Source organism: Mesocricetus auratus, unplaced genomic scaffold (assembly GCF_017639785.1).
Source record: "Mesocricetus auratus isolate SY011 unplaced genomic scaffold, BCM_Maur_2.0 Super-Scaffold_100038, whole genome shotgun sequence".
NCBI classification, from domain to species: domain Eukaryota; kingdom Metazoa; phylum Chordata; class Mammalia; order Rodentia; family Cricetidae; genus Mesocricetus; species Mesocricetus auratus.
The window spans coordinates 10,634,712-10,649,521 of record NW_024429216.1 but is presented as its reverse complement, the minus strand read 5'-3'; the positions used below and the strand labels follow the sequence as shown (position 1 = coordinate 10,649,521).

At 50.6% G+C, this 14,810-nt stretch overlaps 1 protein-coding gene and 1 long non-coding RNA gene across 2 annotated transcripts in view; one reads left to right on the top strand and one right to left on the bottom strand.

The window, feature by feature from the left end:
• Positions 1 to 714: 714 nt before the first annotated feature.
• Positions 715 to 2,538, top strand: LOC121135521. Its single transcript, XR_005872632.1, has 2 exons — positions 715 to 794; positions 2,312 to 2,538. It is a non-coding gene; the product is annotated as an uncharacterized LOC121135521 (long non-coding RNA).
• A 284-nt stretch (positions 2,539 to 2,822) lies between these two features.
• The window catches only part of LOC101826061 (poliovirus receptor homolog), a 16,628-nt gene continuing 4,640 nt past the window's right edge, over positions 2,823 to 14,810 (bottom strand). The window contains exons 3-8 of the mRNA XM_013125422.3: positions 14,057 to 14,341; positions 11,768 to 11,885; positions 8,095 to 8,249; positions 6,597 to 6,692; positions 5,468 to 5,508; positions 2,823 to 4,614 (exon numbers count right to left, since the gene is read on the bottom strand). Of these exons, the coding sequence (XP_012980876.1) occupies positions 4,534 to 4,614; positions 5,468 to 5,508; positions 6,597 to 6,692; positions 8,095 to 8,249; positions 11,768 to 11,885; positions 14,057 to 14,341 (776 nt within the window). The 3' untranslated portion in view covers positions 2,823 to 4,533. The remainder of the gene's footprint in view (positions 4,615 to 5,467; positions 5,509 to 6,596; positions 6,693 to 8,094; positions 8,250 to 11,767; positions 11,886 to 14,056; positions 14,342 to 14,810) is intronic.

The following is a 14,810-nucleotide window of genomic DNA, read 5'->3' as shown; positions in this document are numbered from 1 at the left end:
TACTTATCCTTCCTTTCTGTATGGCTGGAAGCTCCCCCAAGCAGGACCAGAGGTAGCAAATAAATAGCCCGGATGTCCTCTGCACTATCCGTGTGACTGAGGTCACCTCAAGCAGATTGGCCCCTCTGCCCTTAAGATAACACATGTAGTCTACCTACAGAGCCCATATTCGTGGAAGACGCGTGTAGTGGCATCTCGATTTGTTAGTGAGCTTTCGATAGAGGCCACGCCCTATGGGCGTGGCTTCAGGTGATCAGCTGTGACCCTTTATAAGGAAGAGGAGGGGCTGGCTGGACTCTTGGGTTGTGGTCAGAGCATCTGAAGGGCAGAGACTGCATCGTCTGGAGCAGGAAGACCGTGGTAGTTATTTGCTATTAATTGTGTAAGTGCTTCCTTAATAAATACCTGCTAATCGTTTATCTTGGGTCTGGTGGACTCATTTAAACCATGCCTTCAAAACACCACATGTACTTTGAGGGTTTCAATGTAATTGTCTCCCTGTGCACACGGAGTTATGTTGTACCAGGAAACTTTTCCCCAAATTGTCCTGTACATAGATATGCCTAAAATAAGCTATGCAATGTCAGACTCTAGAAGTTTGAACCAACACCAGCTACCTGATGGGGGAGGTCCTTCTGTATACACTTCTCTTATTGGTGGATGAATAAAACACTGGCCAATAGAGGCAGGGAGATAGGTGGGATTAAGAGGTGAGGAGAATTCTGGGAAGTATAGGGCAGACAGCAGAAGCCACATGAGACTGGAAGGTAGAATGCGTGCCGGATCCTTCTCAGGTAAGATAAGACCACGTGAAAATACTTAGATTAATAGAAATGGGTTAATAATTAAGACAGAGCTAGCCAATAAGAAGCCCAAGTCACTGGCCAACAGTTTCATAATTGCTAGAGCGTCTGTGTGTTTATTTATTGAGAAACTCTGCAACAGCCACCAAGTTATGTTGAGCCGATTCCTTCCTGCCTCCCTGGACTCTGCACGCCCTGGGGTTTGCAGAGACCCCCATATGAGAGTGTGGTGCCCTCCTGTTTGTGTGTGTAGTACGGGCACACATATCTGTGAAAGCATGCTTTTTACATGTGTGCTGGGACCTGAATCAGGTCCTCATGCCCAGGTCTTTGAAAGTGTCATCTGCAGCCTCATTTGAGCGATTATCATGCTTCCTGGTGCTGCACAGCTCCAGAGACCCCAGCATTTTTCATAGATGAGTTAAAAACCTGTCAGTCCCAGATAACCCACAGCAGGACCTCTCAAGACACAGGTTTGGGGCAAAGGTTGCTGGAGCTGACAGGCACCCACAAGTTCTGCCTGTGCACCTGTAAATCTGGCACTTGGAAGATGAGGGCAGGAGAACTAGGAGTTCAAGGTTAGCCTCAGCTACACAGTGACTTCAAGGGCAACCTAGGCTACAATGTATGCAGCTACAGCCAACTGATCTTTTTATTTCATTTTTGTTTGTTTGTTTTGTTTTTGGGGAGACAGGGTTTCTCTGTGTAGCCCTGGCTGTCCTGGAACTCACTCTGTAGATCAGGCTGCTTCTGCCTCCCAGTGCTGGGATTAAAGGTGTGCGCCACCACTGCTGGCTAATGATTACTTGGTTTTATAAAGATGTTAAAAAAATAAACACTGGAGAAAAGACAGCTCCTTCAACAAACGGTGTTGGGGAAACAGGATGTCCGTCCATGGAAACAATGAAACTCAACCCCTACGTCCCACCTTGAACAAAAATCAAACCTAATCGCATCATAGACCTTAATGTAAGTGCGGGATTGGGAACTGTTGAGGAGACTGTAGGAAAAACACTGCAAGGTCTGGGTGCACAGTGTGTGGTGGCCACGCCTTTAATCCCAGCACTCAGGAGGCAGAGGCAGGAGGATCTCTGTGAGTTTGAGGATAGCCAAACCTACACAGAGACCCCACTTCAAAGAAAGAAAGAAAAACTAAACAAGAACAACCCATTCAATAAATGGGCTCACAAAATGAGTATCAGTTCTCAAAAGATGGAGTACAAATGGCAATACAGATACATCTGTCTTAGGGTTGCTATTGCTGTGAAGAGACTTCTAAAGAAACTTTAAAAAAAAAGATTTTATTTATTACATATACAGTGTTCTACTGCATGTTTGCCTGCATGCCTGAAGAGGGCGCCAGATCTCATTTTTGGATGGTTGCTGGTGACCTCAGGAAGGGCAGACAGTGCTCTTAACCTCTGAGCCATCTCTCCAGCCCCATAGAGAAACACTTAATTGGAGCTGGCTTACAGTTTCAGAGGTGTAGCTCACTGTCACTGTGGCAGGAAGCATGGCGGCATGAAGGGGCGGAGAGAGAAACCCGAGAGCTCTACATCTGCAGACAACAGGACACTGGACCTGACCTGAGCATTTGAAACTTCAAAGCCCGGCCCCAGTGACACACCCACTCCAACTGGTACTGGTTGTTTTATTACTCTTCACTCTTTGGTCTTTTGGACGCCTGCCACCCAGCTCCCAAATAAACACATGGAGACTTATTATTACTTATAAATGGCTGGCCTTAGCTTGGCTTGGTTTTAGCTCGCTTTGTTTAACTTAAATTATCCTGTCTACCTTTTACCTCTGGGCCTTTCCTTTTCTTATTTCTATATACGTTTCTTTCACTCTTACTCCATGGCTGGCTGGGTAGCCGGCCCCTCTCTCCCCAGATTTCTCCCCCAATTTATTCTCTCTGCCTGCCAGCCCCTCCCATCCTTTCTCCTGCCCAGCCATTGGCCGTTCAGCTCTTTATTTACCCAACCAGGTGTTTTAGACAGGCACAGCAGGCACAGTAACACAGCTTCACAGAGTTTTTAAAAAATGTAACACATCTTTGCATCATTAAACAAATATTCACAGCATAAACAAATGCAGTACATCTTAACACCAGCAAATCCATATTTCCTAATAGTGCCACTCCCTATGAGCCCGTAGGGGTCCTTTCCAACCAAACTACCACAATGTCCGACCTCATTAGCCTGAGTCGAATGCAGGTTAAAGATAGATCCATCGACGGGCCAGGTGGCGGTGGTGGCACGTGCCTTTGATCCTAGTGTTTAACACACACACAACACTCACACACTCACTCACATGCACACTCACTCACACACACTGTTGAGATTCTACCCCACCCCAGTCAGAACAGCAGTCATCAAGAAAACAACGCACAGTGAAGGATGGAGGACGTCAGTACACAACTTCCTCCAAAGCCAGAATACGCAGACCGTAAGACCTGGCTCTGCCGTTCCTGGGGGTTTATTTACCCAGGAACCTCCAGGTCAACGAGTCACAGAGAGAACTGCATGCGGGTGTTTACTGCGGCATGGGCACAATAACTCAGATACGGGACCACCCTCGTGTGCGTCCAAGGGGAAAGGGAAGATGTTTCTTCAGCCACAGAGAAGAGCAAACTTAACATCATTTGCAAGAAAATGGATACGACTGGAAAGAATCACATTAAATAAGGTGAGTCAGCCTCAGAGAGACAAATACATTCTTTCATTTGTGGCTCACAGATTTTTATACAGTTAAATAAAACAATGTCTACAGTTAAGACATAAATCAGAATGGTGTCTGGGGAGAATTAAGGAGGCTAATGGGCTGAGAGATAAGAGAAGAGAACAGGGGGCCGAGAACTTTTAAACTTGAAAGCAAATAAATTAAAATAAATTAGTAATCACCCTTGGTTACATAGTAAGTTTGAGGCTAGCCTGGGCTATATGAAACTCTTAAGTTAAAATAAATTAGTAAGATCATTCTTGGTTACAAAGTAAGTTTGAGGCTAGCCTGGGTGGGCTATATGAAACTGTCTCAAAAATATATACAAAGCTATATAGTTTTTAATAAATATATATTTTTCTTTACTTCATCAAAGAGGAGATTAAGGAGGCTGTAAGTTTGAGGCTAGCCTGGGCTACATAAAACTCTGTCTCAATAATATACATACAAAACTATATAGCGTTTTATAAATACATGTATTTTTCTTCACTTCATCAAAAAGGAGACGGAGAAGGGTGTGGTGGCACACGCTTCTAACTCCAGCACTTGGGAGGTAGAGGCAGACGGATCTCTGTGAGTTCGAGCCCAGCCTGGGTTACACAGCGAGACCTCAAGTAAGGGCTGAGCCTTGAAAGACCCCAGTGATGAAGAGATTCTGAGGTTGAATCTCAGTGGCCGAAGACTTGCAGCTCCTTGAACATTCTACAGGGCCCAACACGAGGTAGAGGGTTTCTCACCCACGGGGAGACTCCAGCTGTTGGCCCAGCTCCTGAACATCTCAAAGCCTGTTTGTAAGCGTGGACGGGGGCTTCGCTCTGTAGTCCAGGCCACTCACGCTTGCTGGGATGACAGCTGTGGGCCACCACGCTGGGCTTGGCAGGTGCTTTCTGACAATGAAGGATTTGCCAGGGTCCCAGGAGACCCCCAAGCTTTGGGGTCACCACATTGGGTGGCCAGTCTCTCTGGAGGCTTCTCCATCTATCTTCATGGGGTTCCAGCTGTTGAGGCTTCAAGCTCCTTGGTTTTGGCCCCTCGCGTTATTCATCTCTATGTCCTCTGCAGAGTTGACGTTGCTGTTCACAGGTGAATACTAGATGGGGGGGGCATTGAGCATTAAACGTCAGTCGAGGCCTTTCTCAGATAAACAACCTTCTTCCCAGTGAAGTGTTCAGCGAGCAGGCCCGCAGGGCCCCTAAGTGGAGATCGGCGTGCCGCATAACCTCAGCGCTGTGAGGCAGGAGGATCACCTAGGCTAACCTAGGCCACACAGTGAGACGCTGTCTCACAAAACTGAGAGACTGAGATGCAATGGTACTCGACTGTAATCCCACTATTGGGAAGATAGAAGCAGGCAGACAGAGAGTTCAAGGCCCGCCTTGGCTAGACAAGGAGTTTGATCTCAAAACGCTAAAAAGAACAGGGGCTGGCCGGGCGTTGGTGGCGCATGCCTTTAATCCCAGCACTCGGGAGGCAGAGGCAGGCGGATCTCTGTGAGTTCGAGGCCAGCCTGGTCTACGAAGTGAGTTCCAGGACAGCCTCCAAAGCCACAGAGAAACCCTGTCTCGAAAAACCAAAAAAAAAAAAAAAAAAAAAAAAAAAAAGAACAGGGGCTGGAGAGGTGGCTCAGAGGTTAAGAGTACTGGGTCCTGAGTTCAATTCCAAACAACCACATGGTGGCTCACAACCGTGTGTGTGTGAGTGTGTGTGAGTGTGTGTGTGTTCATGGTCCCAATATACCCTCTAGAGACACACCCAGCATAACCCAGCCTCCTCCCTCCAGACCCCACGCCCTCCCAGTGGTGCACAGGCTGGGGTCCTGGAAAGCCCCCGACTCCTGATTCCATGCTGCAGCTAACGGCCCCGGTCCTCTAGAGAGAGCCCAAGAAAACAGGTCTGTGGTCCACTCGGACCCCTTGTCTTCCTCCTGGAGTCTCTGCACTCACCTCAGTGTCTGAGGGCTTGGGCCTGGATCTCCGGGATCGAACTGGAGAAACAAAGAGACTTTGTCAGAAAGAAAGAGACTCTGGGGATCTCGGAAAGAGGGCATCTGAGACTCTGGGGATCGCAGCAGCAGGGCGTCTGAAGGCTGTCAGTTCCCTGCGGCCTCTGCTTTGATGCAGGACGGGGAAGAGCCAGGTGTGGTGGCACACACTTTAGAGTAGACCGGTATCTAAGGTCATCTCGGGTTACATATAGAATTTGAGACAACTTAGGTTTACAGGAGACCGAGTCTCAAAAAAAAAAAAAAAGGCTGGGCGTTGGTGGGGTTTGGCTCAGTGGTAGAGCCCCTGCCTAGAATCCCCCAGTGAGGGGCTGGGGCGTGGCTCAGTGGTGGAGCCCCTGCCTAGAATCCCCCAGTGAGGGGCTGGGGTGTGGCTCAGTGGTGGAGCTCCTGCCTAGAATCCCCCAGGGAGGGGCTGGGGCGTGGCTCAGTGGTAGAGCCCCTGCCTAGAATCCCCCAGTGAGGGGCTGGGGTGTGGCTCAGTGGTGGAGCTCCTGCCTAGAATCCCCCAGGGAGGGGCTGGGGCGTGGCTCAGTGGTGGAGCTCCTGCCTAGAATCCCCCAGTGAGGGGCTGGGGCGTGGCTCAGTGGTGGAGCCCTGCCTAGAATCCCCCAGTGAGGGGCTGGGGTGTGGCTCAGTGGTGGAGCTCCTGCCTAGAATCCCCCAGTGAGGGGCTGGGGCGTGGCTCAGTGGTGGAGCCCTGCCTAGAATCCCCCAGGGAGGGGCTGGGGCGTGGCTCAGTGGTGGAGCCCTGCCTAGAATCCCCCAGTGAGGGGCTGGGGCGTGGCTCAGTGGTGGAGCCCTGCCTAGAATCCCCCAGGGAGGGGCTGGGGCGTGGCTCAGTGGTGGAGCTCCTGTTTAACACACACAAAGCCCTGGATTCTATCTCCAGTACTTTCAAACCAAAACCAAAGCAAAACACTAAGACCTCCTGGCTGTACTGTGGGGGAAACTCCACAGTCTGGGGACGAGTGCCTGTGGGTGCTCAGGACCAAGGCTGCACATAGTGGGGACTCCTTTGCAGTGGCCCTGGCAAGCGGGTGGGGGAACATACAGAGGAAGAGACTCACCACACCACAGGACTACCGCTGGTACGGAAACCACGCAGATGATGCCGACGATGACGCCGACGATGGCGCCCGCGCTGAAGCCCGACTGCTCAGGGTCTGGAAGAGGGACGAGCGGGTAAGGAGTGACCAGCACCTCTGAAGCAACACCCCACGCTTCCTGCGGGGAACCCCATCTCCCAGCGTACAGTGTCAGGGCTTCACCACATTTTAAGATTCCTACAGTGGGATGCTTGTTTGTTTTGAGATGGGGGCTCCCGTAGCCCAGGCTGGCCCAAACTTGCCCTGTAGCCAAGGATAGCCCTATATGCCCATTTCTCCCCTTCCCCCCTCAAATAGGTCACTGGGGTGCTGCAGTTCTAACGCAGGGTCTCCGACTTCTTTTCCTCTCTCTCTCTCTCTCTCTCTCTCTCTCTCTCTCTCTCTCTCTCTCTCTCTCTCTCTCTCTCTCTTTCTTTCTTTCTTCTCTGGCCTGGTCAGTCAGGACATCCCATTCTCCCTGGCTGCTGTTATTGGTTCAGATGTCAAATGTGACGAACATGGGGGCCAATGAGAGGCTACTGAATGCAGCTACTGAATGAATTTTCCCTCTGAGATTTATAAAATGTGGAGTGCGGTGTCTTAGAAAACCCATCTTGACTCCCCAGGGGAAGACCCTGCCTGATATTTAACCCAGCACTTGGAAGGCAAAGTTAGGCAATGTGACATTAAAAAAAAAATAAGATGTGATTAAACGAGAGTAGTTCTCACTCCATAGCCCAGGCTGGCCCCAAAGTGTCTTCATCACCATTCAGCCTTCCAAGTACTGAGATTACAGTCATGCACCCCCACACTGGCTTCCGAGATAAGAGACGCAAAGGGAATTCCGGGGTGACGTGGGTCTACCACCTGGATCTAACCACAACTAAATCTGCGCTTTTTTTTTTTTTTTTGGTTTTACGAGACAGGGTTTCTCTGTATTGTTTTGGAGGCTGTCGTCCAGCCCGGCCTTGAACTCACAGAGATCCGCCTACCTCTGCCTCCCAAGTGCTGGGATTAAAGGCGTGCGCCACCACCGCCCGGCTAAATCTGCGCTTTCAACAAATTATTTTTCCGATTAAAAATCACAGTTATCTATGTGTGTGCGCTTGCATGTGTGCGGACTCGTGCCTGCCGTGGAGGGTGTGACTGGAGGTTGGAAGACAACTTGTGGAGGTCTGTCTCTCCTTCCACTGTGTGAGCCAGGGATTGAACGAAGGCCATCACGGTCCGCAGCAAGCACCTTTGGCCTGAGTCACCCTGCGCCGCCTGCCCTCCCCTTCCAGACTGACTTTGCTCCGTGGCAGCTGGCAGAGTTATGTCCAATACGCTCGGGAATCCTTAGACAGACCCCAGACCTGCCCCAGCGGATGCAATCTGTGACCTATGACCTGCTATTATTTCAGTCACCCCCCCTAGATCCCACGCCCGCGGGGGAGGGGCATCCTGCTGTGCCCACCCCTCCTGTCTGATGACATCTCACCTTTAACGTAGATGATTTGTTGGGCCTGCCCGGACCCCAAGGCATTGGTGGCATTGCAGATGAAGGTCACATTATGGAGACCCGCCTTGTCCACAGTGTTGATTACCAGCCGATTGCCCTGGGGCTCGGTGGCATTGGGCAGAGGACCTGTGGCCCTGGGGGAGACAGGATGGTGAGCAGGCGGCCTCTGCTGATGAGGCATCCACGGTGCAGCAGGGACACAGACCGTTCTGGTCACATATAGGCTAGCAGACAACCAAGCCTGTGTCTTCATGCTTCCAGGCTCTGGCTGCGGATTCGCCCCTGGCTGTTCCCCATACGGCCACCAGAGGGCGCGCACGAACCCAATTCCACTTCTAGGGCTCCCCAGAGCCAGGCCTCAAGCCGAGCAAACTGCAGGCCCCTCCTTTACCAGCGCCCTCAGCACCCGTGCCGTGAAAGCCCCGCTCCACGCACCAACACCCCATTTAGGCCTTTGCAGAAGCAACAGCTGATGGACAGAAATGCATTTGCAAGTGTCGTTCTCTCCACTCGCAGAGCCCTTCCTCCGCGTGAAGAGCTCTGCCTGACCTTCCTGGAGTCCGCCCCACTGCTTCTGTGGCAAAGCAACCCGTTTCCCTACTCCCCAACTTGTTTTATCTATCCCAGACATTTCCCAGACACGCTCTATGACTGTCTTGTTTGGATGGCAGAGCGCTTAGAGAGGGACTTTGGGCAACCTTATGCACCGGGGTTGGAGGGTGAGCCCCGAGAAAACATCCAAGCAGGCAGGAGGAGGGCTTGGAAGGGTGGAGGTCTGAGCGCTCTGCCGAGCTGAGGAGGAGGCACAGCCATCATCCCGCTTGACAGCCTAGAGTGGCACTTGGATAGGGGTATTTGGCACAGAAGAGTAGTCGGCTCTTTTATGTTCGTTTCGTGTTGTTTCTGATGCGAGGTCTTGCTCTGTAGCCAAGAGTGGCATGGAACCAGAAATCCCCCTGCCCCAGTCACTCAAGTACTGAGATTACAAACATGTACCACCATGCCGTGTCCCCTCCCCCTTTTTCTTTTGTGTTGAGGCTAGAATCCATACCAGATAATCATTAACCAAGGAGCCACGCCCCTGCCCCTCACTAGGGAATTCTAGGCAGAGGCTCTACCACTGAGCCACACCCCTGCCCCTCACTGGGGGATTCTAGGCAGGGCTCTACCACTGAGCCACACCCCAGCCCCTTACTGGGGGATTACTGGAAGGTGCTCTATAAAAATAGTCACCTATTCCACAATTTGAACTGGTTTGTTTTATTTTTAGAAAGACTCTCACCATGTAGTTCTGGCTGGCCTAGAATTTGCTTTGAAGTTCAGGCTGACCTTGAACTCATAGAGACACACTTGCCTCTGCCTGTGGAGTGCTGGGATTAAAATCATGCACCACTACACTTGGTCCTAAGGACTGGGTAAATAATTGATGACACATACAGAGTACAATCTATTCCAGAACAATACAGAGAAACCCTGTCTCGGGGAAAAACTAAACAAAACAAACAAACAAAAAAAGAATACAATCTAACGACATTAAAACATGGACAGGGTCTGGTGGTGACTTTAGGAATCCTAGCAAGCAGGAGCCTGAGGCAAAAGAATTGCCAATCCCTGGACCTCGGGAGCATGGAGCAGGAGGACTGCAGCAAGTTCTAGACCAGCCATGTTGAGGTCTCCATAAAGAGACTGTCTCAAAAGGCCAAAAACGGGGGTCTGAGGACCTGAGTTCACCTCCAGGACACACATGTTGGAAAGAGAGAACCAATTCCTGCAAGTCGCCCTCAGATCTCCACATGTACACGGTGGCACTGGGGGCCTACTCCCCACAAAACAAATGAATAAATGTAATAATTTTTCAAAATACCAAATTAGATGAAGTGAAATAATAGTGGGAGAATCCATGGGGTTGGATTTTGTTTTTTGGGTTTTTTTTTTTGAGCATTCATTTGGAAAATTCCTATGAGTGTATATTTTGAAATTTTCTCTTCCAAGGTGTTGGAGGAAACAGGGTTGTGAAACCATGTACTTTTAAAATATTTCTTAGATGGAGTGAAAGGTGTGGAAACTGCCCCTGGGGGGGGGGAAATTACAGTTGTTGAGGACCAGAGAAAAAGGCAGAAGTGTGTGTGTGTGTGTGTGTGAGAGAGAGAGAGAGAGAGACAGAGAGAGAGAGAGACAGAGACAGAGAGAGAGAGAGAGAGAGAGAGAGAGAGAGAGAGAGAGAGAGAGAGAGAGAGAGAGAAACCAAAACCAGTAGTAGCAGCAGCTGCTTTGGGAGGTAGGTGGCTATACCTGAGTACACACACTGTTTTTGCTTCCAATGGAACTGTTTGAAAGTTCTAGAAAGGTTGAGCCAAATTATTTTTCAAAATAAAAAGAAGCTGAATAAAAATTATGCTATTTACACATTTTGGCTGGGGGCTGAGGGTGTGGCTCAGTGGTAGAGCCCCTGCCTAGAATCTCCCAGTGAGGGGCTGGGAGTGTGGTTCAGTGGTAGAGCCCCTGCCTAGAATCCCCCAGTGAGGGGCTGGGGGCATGGCCCAGTAGTAAAGTGTTTTCCTAGTGTATATGAGGCTCTGGATTCCAGTTTAGCCTGAAAAACAAAATCACCTTTTCCTTTTTCCATTGGTGTTTTGCCTGCACGTATGTCCATGTGAGGGTGTCATAAATAGGGTTGAGGTCTTCATTGATGTGGGAGCTGGGGTTCAGCCTCAGGTGCCCATGTTTATACAGCAAGCCCTTTCCCCTAAGAAATCTCTCGGCACGCCTTCCCTTTCTTATACCCTCAGCCTCCAAATCAACTCTTCTCACAGCCCCTAGACTAACTTCCTCATCTGTGCGCTGGGAGGGCCGGCAAGGTTCAGGGGCGGAGGGGCGGGGCAGCTGCGATGATTGGCAGACCAGGATCTGAAGCGAAAGGGGCGGGGCGCCAGGAACCAATCCCTGGGGATGAAGGCGGGCGTCTCTGATTTGCTTCTGGGGTGCGGGTCCTCCTCGCACAGGGACTTGCCAGGATTAAGTCATTGTCCCAGCCTTTGGGACCTTTAACCTGCACTGGGAAGGGGAATCCCGAAGAAGCGTGTGGTGTAAAAAAAAAAAAAAATCCCAGGAGCCCTAGTGACCACAGCCTGGATGAACTCACCTCAGAAAATCCCCAATCACGATTCGAAAGTTTTACTGGGGAATATGAGGTGATTCTACCTGTTTTGATTTTATTTTTAAAATGTATTCATATTTTATGTTCACTGGTGTTTTGCCTGTATGTATGCTTGTGTGAGGGTCTCAGAACCCTTGGGACTGGAGTTACAGACTGTTGTGAACTACCATGCAGGTGCTGGGGATTGAACCCAGAGCCTCTGGAAGAGCAGCCAGGGCTCCTAACCTCTGAGCCATCTCTCCAGCCTCTGTTTATTTATTTTTGAGACAGGGTCTCACTATGTAACCCTGGCTGTCCTGAACTCGCTCTGTAGACCAGGCTGGCCTCGAACTCACAGAGATCTGCCTGCCTCTGCCTCCCGAGTGCTGGGATTAAAGGCGTGCGCCACCACCAGACCCAACCCTGTTTTTATCGTTCTGTATTCTCCCCACTCTCAGACCTGTGGCTCTGACCCCGCCTACTCCCACTAGCCTGTCCCGGGTCCCCAAAACTTACGTGCTCCATTCATAGCTGGTGGGCTCAGGTTTGCTTTGCGCCTCACAGGTGAGGGCCACCCCTGTGCGACCAACATACCAGTTGTCATCATAGCCAGAGATGGTGACTTCGGGTGGATCTGGAGAGAAGAGAATGGACACCAACGCTGAGATTTTGAGAATGGACACCAACGCTGAGATTTTGTGTTGGTTTGTTTGTTTTGCTTTTCGAGGCAGGGTTTCTCTGTAGCTTTGGAGGCTGTCCTGGCACTCGCTCTGTAGACCAGCCTGGCCTCGAACTCACGGAGATCTGCTTGCCTCTGCCTCCCGAGTGCTGGGATTAAAAGGCGTGCGCCGCCACCGCCTAGCAGAGTCTGAGATTGGACAGTGTCTGAAGGGGCCTCTCCTGAGCAGGGAGCAGCTCGGCCCGTGATGGATAAGTCTGGGCACCCTTAGTCAGGGGGACACAAAAGGGATTTCCCACCCAGACCCTTCCTTCAAGTGGGTTTTCCTGGACCAACTCCTGGCTCGTCTTGGGTGTCATGAGAGAATAGATCTTTTTGGACACTCCAAACACCCGGGGGCACACTCAAGGCTCCAAGAAGTCCTGCGGGAGAGAGCCCAGGGTACGCAATGATGGGAAGGAAGGTGTGTATAGGAGCCAGGTATTAATCACAGCAATTGGGAGGCTGAGGCAGGAGGATCATGAGTTTGAGGGCAGCCTGGGCTACACTGCGAGATCCTATCTCACTTCGTTCCCCTGAAGAGCAATCTTACATTGATACCGTTGATGGGCTTGGTAGAGACAGGGTATGGGAAAATAACGTAGATGCTATTGGTTAGGGACATAACTCATTCCTAGGGGAGCCAGGGCCAAAGATATTAGGGGGCAATATTAATGTAACACTAGTAAGATAGATAGATGATAGATAGATAGACTCTCTCTCTCTCTCTATCTGTGTGTGTGTGTGTGTGTGTGTGTGTGTGTGTGTGTGTGTGTAGACCACTTAGGATCTTAAATCCCTACAGTCCATATGGCCACCAAAGCCACACAGATTCTCAGGGCTTCATGGCTGGTCTAAGACACTCAATTCTGGAGGTTTAGTCTAGCAAGAAGAATGTAAAGGGTCTCACCAAGACTGTCTGAGAAATCATTCATTGTGTCAAAGTGATAGTCTTGGGCCAGCAAGATGGCTCAGTGAGTGCCTGTCACCAGGTCCAATAACTTGAGGTCAAGTCCCAATTCTTTTTTTCTTTTTTTTTGGTTTTTTTTTTTTTTTTCGAGACAGGGTTTCTCTGTGGCTTTGGAAGCTGTCTTGGAACTAGCTCTTGTAGACCAGGCTGGTCTCGAACTCACAGAGATCCTCCTGCCTCTGCCTCCTGAGTGCTGGGATTAAAGGGGTGCGCCACCAACACCAGGCTCCAAGTCCCAATTCTTATACAATGGAAGGTGGGAATCTGGAGCCGATTTCCACACGTGCACAGCAAGTATCTCCTAGACACATACGTACATACATACATTTAATAAAATCTTTTTTTTTTTTGAGACAGGGTTTCTCTGTGTAACAGCCCTAGCTGACCTGGAACTCACAGAGATCCTCCTGCCTCTGCCTCCTGAGTGCTGGGATTAAAGGGGTGCGCCACCAACACCAGGCTTCTGAGTGCTGGGACTAAAGGCTTGCGCCACCACCGCCCGGCTAAAACACTTTTAAAAATTTATCTTTTGGATGTTTTGGGTTGGGTAAAAATTCACTATGCACATTAAGTGGGTTTGGGTTTGTTTTCTGAGTGTGTGATAGCCCAGCCTGGCCTCCGATTTGGATCCTCTGACCCTCCTGAGTGTTGGGATTCTAAATGTGTTCCATCACACCAGACTTACAGGGGCTCATGTAGCCCAGGCTGGACTTGAGCGTGTTCCCATCAAGCCCTAGGGTGACTTGAACTTCTGGCCTCCACTTCTAGGCAAGCAGTCTAGCAACTGAGCTGGGTGAGCCAGTGTAGACGGTGCCGGGCGGCGCAGACCACCCTGGAGGACCACGTGAACCTTGATCGGGGACTCGGTGTCAGCCACAGCCAGCCCACGGTTGGACGGCGAACCGGGAAGGGGCAGATGGGCATAGACACCGCTGGCGGGAGGGGACCATCCTGGGCTAACAGAGGGGGGTCTTAGAAAAGGTAAGGGGTCCCTGTAGCAGAGGCAATGGCAGCTCCCCAAGCCGGTGGCGTAAGGCCCGGGCTTGATGGTGGATGAATTAGGGTAGACAGCAGGGAGACGGAAGTGGGGCTCATGCGCATGCGTAGACATACTCACAGGGCACAGAAAGGGTCACAGCTTTCAGTTTCGGCTTCCGCAAGCTTTCGTGTTTCACCCTGCAGGTGATGTTCTTGCCATCGGCTTGTCTCGAGGGCACCAAGGAGTAATAGCTGGTAACTATGGAGGTGTTCGGCTCATGAGTTTCATTGAAGGTTCCGTTCAGGTCCGAGAGCCAGTCGATTTTCGGCAGAGGGCGACCTCCAATGGAGATGCATTTAGCCACGGCCTGCTGCTTCAAAATGGGAGACGCCTCCAGGGGCTCTGCATTGTTTTTAGGCTCAACTGCAAGAACCATTGAAGAGACATCATTTCACAGGCTGCTCAGCAGCCGCAAGAGAACCCTTCACCCTGGCGTTTTGTTTTGTTTTGTTTCGAGACAGGATCTCACTGTGTAGCCCAGGTTGGCCACTTGCTTCAGGCTCCTTGGCAGCAGGGATGCGGGTATGTGCCGCTATGCTATGATGGCCATTTTGAAATCCTAGCTCAGGGCTGGCAAGATGGCCCAGTGGATAAGGGAGCTTGCGGCCAAACCTGATAGCCTGAGTTCAATGCCCGGGACTCCCATAGTAGGACAACTCCGTGGTACCTCATGCACATCATGACGCATGTGCACAGGCACACAGATAAATAAAATATAATGAAATAACAAACAAAACCCTCTACCCTGTTCCTGAAGAGCCAGATAGATGTAGACAGGGTTCTGTATGTTAGAGGCAGGTAATAAGAATACACAGATTGAAGCCGGGAGTTG